Source organism: Rutilus rutilus, assembly GCF_951802725.1.
Source record: "Rutilus rutilus genome assembly, chromosome: 1".
Lineage (NCBI taxonomy): Eukaryota > Metazoa > Chordata > Actinopteri > Cypriniformes > Leuciscidae > Rutilus > Rutilus rutilus.
Window position 1 is genome coordinate 20,899,913 of NC_140209.1, and position 11,407 is coordinate 20,911,319.

General features: G+C 38.3%; 1 protein-coding gene across 1 annotated transcript in view; it reads left to right on the plus strand.

The window, feature by feature from the left end:
* LOC311291708 (uncharacterized protein) overlaps positions 1-11,205 on the plus strand; it is a 93,118-nt gene extending 81,913 nt beyond the window's left edge. The window contains exon 7 of the mRNA XM_084410899.1: positions 7,177-11,205. Coding sequence (XP_084267025.1) covers positions 7,177-8,747 — 1,571 coding nt within the window. The 3' untranslated portion in view covers positions 8,748-11,205. The remainder of the gene's footprint in view (positions 1-7,176) is intronic.
* Positions 11,206-11,407: the final 202 nt, after the last annotated feature.

The following is an 11,407-nucleotide window of genomic DNA, read 5'->3' on the forward strand; positions in this document are numbered from 1 at the left end:
AAATTTTAAATGGGCTTTTTTTATGAGAAGTTTTTATTTCTATGATGCATTTATTGGAGAGAATAATCCTGTCAGACGCACCACTGCTGTGAACGCGCGTTCACGTAACACAATTTAAACAATGTATTATTCAATACATTACTTCTATATAATTATATATTAAGTTGCTCAAGCAAGTGGTAAAATATTTAACCATGTACTTATATTAAAATCTTTTGTATTAAAATTTTAATACAATAAATCTTGCATGTCACAAAGAACTTGTTTTTCCACCTCCACGAATAAGACGAGTGTTGTTCATTATGTCGCCTTGTTGAGGTAAATTGTAGTTTTCCTTGCTTTAACTCAGTCTTAAAGTGAAAAAAGTAGTAATTAATTAAATAAATTTATGGTGAGATTACTACATTTTATTTAATTAATCGCACTTATGGTGAAATTACTACATTTTCAGGTCAATCGGTGTTCATTTTGACCACGAAACATGCGCTGTCACTTTAATTCAGCGTTTGCAGCACAGCAGAAATAGACTCGGTGCAGAAACGATCTCTGCACTGCTGTATACGCACCGCAACTGGAACAGATCGATCATCGACGGACTGCATCCTCGTGCAGTGTGAAAGCTCTGTTAACACGGGTACGGAAAAAAAATACTCACCGCAAACGAAATATATGTGAAACGGGCGTTAGACTTGGAGCAGGAGAGCTACTCCGGCTGCTACTCGCAGTAGAGCGAGTGTTGCCATCTTCAGTTCAGCGACACATTTCCAGCCGCGCGCTCTCTGTCCGCTAGTGCTCAACTGTATGTGATGCAAGTGTTTGTTTGTGTGTGAGTGTGCGCACTCATTGGGATAATTGTAAACACAGACAGAAAAGACATGCCATCGTGGAAATAAGATAAATAACATATTACTTAAGGCCATTTAGGTTGTTTTTTTTATAAAATAACAAATTGTAATCTGTCGCTATAAAGAAAATCAAATCAAATTTACTTGACCTCCAAGGGGGGCGGGGGGAGCCGTTAGGAGGGCGGGGCGCCCCCCTTATATAATGGTAGGGGAAACACTGCTGTCTGTGGTGAGCTCTGTGGGCAGGGCTCAGCTGAGATTGAGTCCGTGAGCAGAGGTTGTTGTGGCGGAGTGGTGTTATCATTGTCCTTGTGTGATATGTCAACCGCATGTCCATTTTGCTGCTGAAGTGAAGTCCTGTGGTCATTCATACTGTGTCCAGGTGTGTGTGTGCCATTTAGATTGAGTGGATTGGCACACATTGCAGAAGGATGATTGAGGGAGAAGTAGAAATTGTCCTTTAACACTCTTGAACCAAGTTTGTTTGGGTGATGGCCATCCCGATGAAAAAGTTGTCTCTGACTCCAGAAAAGATTGAAATTGTCAATGAAGTTTACTCCTTTTATATTGCAGGTTTTTTGCAGCCATGTATTTAGCCCAAGCAACCGTGAAAACCTGTTTGTTCCTCTTACTGGGAGTGGTCCACTGATGAATGTTTGAACTTTCAGTCTTTTAAGTGTTTCAAAAAGTTCATGGAAATCCTTCTTAAGGAGTTCTGACTGCTCTTTATGAATATCATTCTTCCCCACATGAATGATGAGTCGATTTGCAGTCTTATGTTTCATCAGAATGTTCTGAAGTTCCCTGTTTATATCAGAAGTTGTTGCTTGTGGAAGGCAGCACGTAGTTGTATCCCTGCCGCTAATGTTTCTGATTATGGAGTCCCCCACTATCAGAGTCCTGGGCCCGGCTGCGCTCTGAGCTGAGTGCCGCTGTCTGCTCGACCTTGAGCGCCAGTTAGCATCAGTGTTAGCTACTGGCCCATTCAGTCTGTTTTCAATCACATTCATCACATTTGGGGATTCCTCATTTACATTCATTAGTACTTCAAATCTGTTCTCAAGATGTATAGGCGGTGGTAGCAGACCAGTGTTTGCAATCCTTGTCAGAGCTGTATCTGGGGTAGAGGATGCTACTGCGGCAATATGTGATGCTCGTGACAATCTGATGTCTCGAGTGCCTTTGGGTCTCGCTCCCTGTTTGTGCCATCGATTAGTAAGTCGATCGGCTTGTTTCTCTACCTGTCGAGGAGTACTAGTTTCACGGGACTCACCGGCTGTATCCCAGCCAGCACAGCCATGTGGGGCCCAAATGGGTTTGACCTGGGCTATCTAACTGGGGCCCAGCCAGTTTTGTCCTCGGTTTCCATGTAGGCCCCACATGGGTTTGCCCAGATGAAATGAACACTGCTTAGTGTGCACAGTACAGGCTGTTTAATGTAACACTGAATCAGTGTTGGAGGTAATGAGATAATTAAGTGATTGAATAATGATTTTGTATTAGTGAAGAACACCTGCTGTTAACAAGCAGAATCACTGAAAGAAAGAGAAACACAAGAACTACTTCCAGCCACAGCCTTGGATGAAATCAACTGAAGATAAAATACATTACATCTCTCAAGATCGGATTAAACAACTCCACAAACAGCATTACCAGCTTCACTGATTAGTAACCAGACTGACTTTATTTCTGCCAGACGTCTTCAGAAATTCTTATTGAGAATTAACAGAGGTTAAGATGTTGATTACTTATTTCAAAGTAATAGTTTGATTTGATGTTACCATTGTGGCGATCAGTGTGTGCTTTGGTCAGGCTCTTGACTTTTTGACATTTGTTTTTTCTCAGGCAGCTGTATCTGTTTGTTATGGTGAGAACAGCAAGAGAAAATGCAATCAGATGCTGTAAGCTTATTGATGATAAGAATATAATCATCATCATCATGTAGTGGCTTAACTCACTGATATTTTGTGTAAGGTTTATACGGGTAGTATGTCATTCTTTTTGTTTTATTGTTGTGATTCTGCAGCAAGAGATCCAGCACAGTTTAATCAGAACATCAAATGATTTTTAAACCCCATTTACACATGTTGGACTACTGAAAGTTGTACTTGCACACAGACATCAAGAATCAGCATATGAATCTCAACAATGGTGACATGCTTCATGCTGCAATGCATTCTGAGTAGGGCTGGGCGATATATCGCACAATATTGTTATGCGCATCTCATCAGTAAAGCCGGTTCCTTGATTAGTAGTAAATCGCCATCACCTGCTTTCAGATGAAGCGGTGTTAAATTAACACTCCTGGGAGTGTATATGAGTCCACACTCAAGAGTGTAAAGTGTTAAAATATGAGTGTTAAATTAACACTCAAGAGTGTTAAAGTTAATGAGATAATTAAGTGATTAATTGAGTGATGATTGATCATTATTGAAGACACCTGATGTTAACAAGCAGAATCATTGAAGGAGAAAATCACAAATTGTAAGTTACCATTATGGTTATGGGTGTTTGCTTTAGTCGGGCTCTTGACCCTTGTATGTTTAAATTTTACTGTTGTTTGTCTGCTGTTATTGATTTATAACAGTTAAATGAACAAAGTAAAGTGTGATCTGATAGTGTTGATTATGTTTCGACATAATCATGCTGTGATCTGAAAAATGAAACTTATTGAGATAGTTTGGTTTAGCTTGTTAGCAGCAGCTTTGTGTTTCTACAGCATATAATTATCAGTACTTTACTTATAATCCAATATATTTAATAAACATTGTTCTGATCAAAACACTTTCAAATAAATTCATTTAGAAACACAGACATCAATAATCAGCCTGTGAATCTCAACAATGGTGACAATAATAAAGCATGTTGCAGTGGCTGCCACCAATCACAACTCATTAATGGCTCCCATCATGCATTGCGGTATGAATAAATATAATCTGAATTGTCTATGTAATTTACTTTTCCTAATTGAATATTCTGTGCGTCACCATTGTTGAGATGCATAGACTGAATATTGACGTCTGTGTGTGCCTAAAATAAAGATTTTTTTTTTTTAAACAACTACTAAAGAAATCCTTTATATTATATAAAAAATTCTGGCCATTTATGCAGATTCACAGTTATGCTGTGTAACCAACAACATAAATCAAAGTCAGAAAGAAGGATCTTAATGAGTACAGTGATCAAGTTCAAATGATGATAGTCATAATATAACCAACACCATCAGATCACTTTATTCTTTGTTCAACTGGCGGTTATAACTCAGATACAACAACCAAACAAAATCTTAAGTAAACATATAATGGTCAAGAGTCCAACTAAAGCAAACAATGATCACCATAACGGTGGCTTACAATTTGTGATTTTCTCCTTCAGTGATTCTTCTTGTTAACATCAGTTGTCTTCAATTATGTTCAATCATCACTAAATTAATCGCTTAATTATCTCATTAACTTCTTGAGTGTTCATATACACTCCCAGGAGTGTTAAATTAACACTGGAGTTTTTGCTGTGTACAAAGAGCCGTAGTTAACTGACAAGCTGAGCCATATCGCATTAATTATCGCTGGTGATACGTCCGCGATATTAATGCGATATGGCTCAGCTTGTCAGTTAACTACGGCTTTTTGTAGTAAATGCCGCTCCATCTGAAAGCAGGTGAAGGCGATTTACTACTAATCAAGGAACCGGCTTTACTGATGAGATGCGCATAACAATATCGTGCGATATCGCCCAGCCCTAATTCTGAGTGCACCATACGAAACTTATCCATAGCTCCCAGAATGCATTGCACCATGAAGCATGTCACCATTGTTGAGATTCATATGTTGATTCTTGATGTCTGTGTGCGAGTAAGTCTCACTGGAGTCCAAAATATGTAAATGGTGTGTTAAAAATCATTTGACGTTCTGATTAAATTCTATTATTCTCTTGCTGTAGAATCACAACAATAAAACAAAATGAATAACATACTACCCGTATGAACCTCAGACATAATCAGTGAGCTAAGCCACTACATGATGATTATATTCTTATCACCAATCAGATAACAGCATCTGATTATATTTTCTCTTGCTGTTCTCACCACAACAAACAGATACAGCTGACAGAGAAAAACTAATGTTAAAAAGTCAAGAGCCTGACTAAAGCACACACTGATCGCCACAATGGTAACATCAAATCAAACTATTACTTTCAAATAAGTAATCAACATCTAAACCTCTGTTAATTCTCAATAAGAATTTCTGAAGACGTCTGATAGAAATAAAGTCAGTCTGGTTACTAATAAGTGAAGCTGGTAATGCTGTTTGTGGAGTTGTTTAATCAGATCTTGAGAGATGTAATGTATTTTATCTTCAGTTGATTTCATCCAAGGCTGTGGCTGGAAGTAGTTCTTGTGTTTCTCTTTCTTTCAGTGATTCTGCTTGTTAACAGCAGGTGTTCTTCACTAATACAAAATCATTATTCAATCACTTAATTATCTCATTACCTCCAACACTGATTCAGTGTTACATTAAACAGCCTGTACTGTGCATACTAAGCAGTGTTCATTTCATCTGGGCAAACCCATGTGGGGCCAACATGGAAACCGAGGACAAAACTGGCTGGGTCCCAGTTAGATAGCCCAGGTCAAACCCATTTGGGCCCCACATGGCTGTGCTGGCTGGGTGGTTTTCCTGAAAAAAAAAAAAAAAGTTACATTTTAAGGCTTCGGTCACTTTTGACCGGGAAGGAGCCAAGTGTGACCCCTAAACGAAGAGGACCAGGGGATTAAACAAGTTCAGGCAATTAAAACACTGTTTGCAAAACTCATTCACTAAAACACATTTTGCTCTGTGATTCACTTATGTTTCAAAATGCTAATCACAGGCAGGCAAAAGTTAAACACAACTACAACACAGTTGTCATCGTTTACACACAACGACTCAAAATTGTTCACACGTATTTCTAATGATGAGACCAAACCAACGGTACTTAAAGCAGCACTCAGTAGCTTCGGGATTTCTTCGCTGTATTCTCGCTTTTTGCTCGCAGGTTTCTCTCTAGAGCTCCCCCCACAGCTTCGGAATAGATATTTGACAACACTGTTGTAAAAACTCTTTGGTGATTCTCAGACACCAGAGGCTAGCAGATCAACGACATCAAAGCAGATGGGACATTCTTTAAAACGTCTTCTTCATTCGGGTTCGAACAGCGTGAGGGAGCGCAATAATGACAGTATTTGAGCAGATTTCTTTTGGCCGTAAAGCAATTGTTTACATCGCGAGACCTGATATCACGTGATACTTCCTGCCGCGGCTGCCGGCGGCCCGCCGTCTCAAAGTTGCAAGTGCGTATTTTCCGCTCACGGGCACCAGGGGGGTGCGAAACGACCACCATTCAACCCGAAATAAGTAATATAACCATTCCAATGACTCCGAAGCTGTTCAGTTAAGGTAAAAAAGTTACTTAGTTCACCTTTAATACAAGTCAGTTCAGAGTCCCAAAATTGACTCAAAATATTGCACTGAAAGTTGATACAAATAATGGATGGAAACAATATAAGAGGGAGAGGGGGAAGAGTATGTGTATAAGAGATGGTGAAGGAGGAAGAGGAGGAGGAAAAGCAGGTGTGGAGAAAATTCCAGACCCAGCATGAAGACATGATGCAGAACCAAAATCTATCTCTCTCATTGATCTTGATTCTGCAGTTGCACACTTCTGAGTAACTGTAACGTGCTTTTCATTTAGAGCTTTTTCTGTAACCTTTTTGGCTTTTGCAGTTGGTCACTGTATTTTCACAGAACACAAGTGCTGAATATACAGACATTCAATACTATACAATATTTACTATACTGTACTGGCAGTGAATACAGTATACAGTTTATTCACCTAACTACTGTAAGTTTCATTTCTATACTTTTTTTACGTAATTGTTTACTTTGTTACAATATACTTTTTTTCTGTAACTGATGCTCTGGATTCTGTTCCATTTTTTGATGTAGTGTTTAACGAATGATCTGTAGTGTTTATAATATTGACTGATGTGTGTATGATCTGACATCATTGTTTGATTTTGAGCAGATAAAATCATTTTTTAGACAATTGTTTGATTTTGCCAGAAGGGTCAGAGGTTCTCTGAATGTGGTTTGAAAATTTGGTTTGTGTTTAAGGTTTTGAGAAAGTGAGTGATGGTTTCAAGAAATGTGTTTTTGCACTTCAGAAAAACTGTAAACCTCATGCAAGTCAGAGTCATGCATTGTTCCACTTGGGACTGATATAGATACTGTATATGTTTAAACACACAATGTGTATATTCATACATATAAACATCTTCTAATATGATTTTCAGATGATCAGGAGTGTCTGAGGATTGTTCTGATCGGAAGAACAGGAAGTGGAAAGAGTGCAACAGGAAACACTATTCTGGGAAGACGGGTGTTTCACAGCCAATTAAATCCAGATTCAGTGACGAAGGTTTGTAAGAAGGGAGTTGGTGAAGTTGATGGTCGATCAGTAGCTGTTGTTGATACTCCAGGACTCTTTGACACGACACTGTCAAATGAACACGTGGTGGAAGAAATAGTGAAATGTGTTTCAATGTCGTCTCCTGGACCTCATGTGTTTGTCATTGTGTTGAGTTTTTTAAGATTCACCAAGGAGGAATCAGACACTGTAGATCTGATAAAGAAGATCTTTGGTCATAAATCTGCTCAGTTCAGCATCGTTCTGTTCACTAGAGGAGACGATCTTGAGGATGAATCTATAGAGGATTATGTGAAGAGAAGTAACTCTGCAGAACTGAAGAAACTGATCAGAGATTGTGGAAACAGATTCCTGGTGTTCAATAACAGAGAAAAACAAGACAAAACTCAAGTGATTCAACTGTTGAACATGATAGAAGAAGTGAAGAATACTAATGAGGGACGATACTTCACTAACAGCATGTTTGAGGAGGCAGAGATGTCCATTAAAAGGAGAATGGAGGAAATACTGAAAGAGAGAGAGAGAGAAATTCAGGCTAAACATGAAGCAATAAAAGACAAATATGAGATGGAAAAGGAAATCATGATGAAGAGACTCGAGGAAGAGAAACAAAGAGCAGATGAGGAGAGAACGAAAATAGAGAATCAAATCAAAGAAAAAGAGGAAAAACTCAGAGAAGAGTTTGAAGAGAAAGAAAAAGCAGAACAGAGGAAAAGAGAGATTGAAAACCAGAAACGATCAGAAGAGGAAAAACAGAGAAGAGCTGAATATCGTCAAAATATAGAAGAGATGAAGAGAGAGATTGAATATCGGAGATCACTGTATGAAAAACAGAGAAAGGACAGAGAAGAAGAAGATAGAAAGAGAGAAGAGAAATACAGACAAGATCAAGAAAAGATGAAACACGAACAAGAACGTATTATAGCACAGTTAAAAAAAAAACAAGAGGAGGAAATAAAAAAGAGAGATTCGGAGGAGAAAAAAAGGATTGAACAAGAAGAGAAAGAAAGACATGAATGGGAGAGAAAAATAAAGGCAGCTGAAAATGAAAAAAAAGAGACTAAAGAGGAAATTAAACGACAGCAGAAAGAATGGGAGGATGAAAAGAAACAACAGATGAGAAAAGGAGAGGAAGAAGAAAGAAAGAGAAAAGAGAGACACGAGGAACAACTGAGAGAAAAACACAAAGAACAGGTAAACCTTAAAACTAAATTTGAAAAAGAGCGAGAAGATGAAAGAAAGAAGATAGAGGAGGAGAGAGAGAAACAGAGAAGAGAGAGAGAAGAAAAAGAGAGAGAATATAATAACAAGAAAACTGAAATGGAAAGACAATATAAGCAACTGGAACGAGAGAGAAAAGAGGAATGGGAGAGAAGAAAACGAGCAGATGGTCAGAGACGAGAAGAAGAGAGAAAGAGATGGAAGAAAAAATATTGAAGATCTGAAACAAGAGCAAGCAGAACAGATCAAGAAAAAAGAAGATGAGAAGAAGAGAAAAGAAAGATAAGAGAAAGAGCGAGATTAAATAAAACAGAAACATGAAGAGGAAATAGTAAACATAAAGAAGAAACATGAAGATGAAGCCAGAACAAAAGCAGAAGAAATGAATGATTTCAGAGAGAGAAATGAGAAACACGTTCAAGAGCTCAAACTGATGCTGGAAGAACATCAGAAACAACATGAACTACTGGAAAAACTCTATCAACATCTGCAGGTCCAGAAAGGAGAATTAAAAGAGCTAAAAAATCAGAACGAAGAAATAAAAAAGCAACAAGACCAGCAAGAAAAAGAAAGATAAGAGCAACTAGAAGAAATTATAGTATTGTAGTAGACTGAAAAAAGTGAATGTGTTATTCTGTGATTTTCAAAGCATTTTAAAGGTCCCGTTATATGCCCCTTTTCACAAGATGTAAAATAAGTCTCTGATGTCCCCAGAGTGTGTATGTGAAGTTTGAGCTCAAAATACCCAACAGATAATTTTTTACAGCATGTTTAAATTGACATTTTTTTGGGGCTCAGAAAAACGAGCTGTTTTAGTGTGTGCCCTTTAAATGCAAATGAGCTGCTGCTGGACGACCCAGGGGGCGGAGCTTCATGAGCTCGAGCTCAGTCTGTCAGGACAAATTCATCTCACGGAATGATGATAATATCAGAAACTCTCAGTAACGGCGTTCATTTCGAGTCGGACAATAATGCCTACAGAGTCAGAGTGCTGTATAGAGATGAAACAGGTATGGTTTAGTAGTTTAATTACGGTTATTATAACGTATTTGTCATCTGCTTGTATGTATCCATTATTTATTAACAGCCTACAAGTCTGCTGTTTCGGACCAGGTCCGAATGATGATCAAACATGTACTGATGAGTTTAATAAAGTTTATTGTACATCACACAAAAGATGAAGCGTCAGTTTTACTTCAGAAAATCACCGTAAGAGCTGAGTAAACACAGTAGCCTAAGTTATAAGAAGTGCGCAAGTAGCCAGTAGAGTTGAGGGAGCATTCCTGTGGGCGGAGGTTAGCCTAAACACGGTTCTGGTGATGTCACTAATGAAGGAAGTAGAGGGGTGTAGTCCAATCGAGCCGTTTTATGTAGTCAACTTCTGTTAAATAAAATATCTCGCTTGGCATTGAACTTTGAGCTTTATAATTTTACAGATATTATTTATACTCTAACAACAACATTACACACTAACTAAAGTTTGAAACATGGGATCACGTAGAACGGGACCTTTAAAATAAAAACATTCAGTCTGGCCATAGCATCTATTATTGTGGGAATTTTTATTTGATTTATTTATTTATATGATTCACTGTATGTTCAGTCATCTTCCAATGATCTTAACATTTCTGGAAATAACAGATTTGGTGTCAGCCTGAGCAGGACCTTAAAGGGGTCATATAATGTCATTTTTGTACAAGCTAATATGATTCTTGGGTCTAAATTAAAAGTTTGTAATGTACTTTAATTAAAAATTCTCATTAGTATTGTAAGAAAACACTCATTTTACCTGCTCAAAACCATCTCTGTTTTCAGCACGCCGTTTGAGTGCATGTGTCTTTAAATGCAACCCGTTCTCATCAATGTGCGTATAAATAACACGACTTTACACTTTCAAATTGCGTGCAATGCATACGCCAAAATCCAATTTTACGTGATAATGATACGCCAATCCTTCCCATTAACTTCGGTGGAGAGCAGATGCGTCTAAATACCACGCATCACCTTCAACTGCAATGACGTCACCAGCGAGGCTCAGTTCGCCTGCACCTGATGCGCGTACCGTAACCGTTACACCTTCAAACAGGTAAGTAAGGGCAGCAATCCTTTTTTTTGCAATGAGATCACGGTGTTAACTGTATTATTTTAATTATTTCAGTGTTTCTGTTACATGGGGTCGTGTCAAAATGGCAGCGTAATGCGTTAAAATTAGTTGTTAGTGGAACCGTGCGCTGCTCCGTTAGCACAGCTGGTATCCTACCATTGACATTAGCCTAAGCTAACTTCTGCTGTATGCATGTTGCAGTTTGAAATAAATAAAAAACTGTTTTTAACCATGTTTTGACATGGCTGATGACAGCACTACAAATCAGCAGACTGAATTAGTGTTTGTTAACGTTTTTAGCTAAAGTGGCATGGTTAGCCTAAGCCTACGGGACCCCCTAGGGGTCAATAATGTGGACTAATTAGTGTGCATGGAGGGGAGGGGAGGGGAGAGATGCTTTTTGCATTGCATATCGTTGTTCCGATTAATTCGGTTCGGGAGTAGAGATAAACTAAGAGTTTCGGGATTTTTTTTAATCGGGAGATTTTAACTAATTTGCGGGCATCAGGGAGTCAATATGCGGTATACTCCCGGAACTTCCGGGAGACTTGGAATGTCTGCCATTGTGTCATTCCCACTATTTCACAATAGTTATTGGGTAACAGTACTGTCACACAACCTCATCTGTCCTCAAGAATATGGAAGTTCCATTAATTAGAGAAGGTAGTAGTAAGCCAATGCTTCCAAAGTATTACATAGTGCATTGCATCAATTTCTACATTGATGATGTAGTACTGTTGTAATGCTAATAATTACACATTTTTGCCAAAAA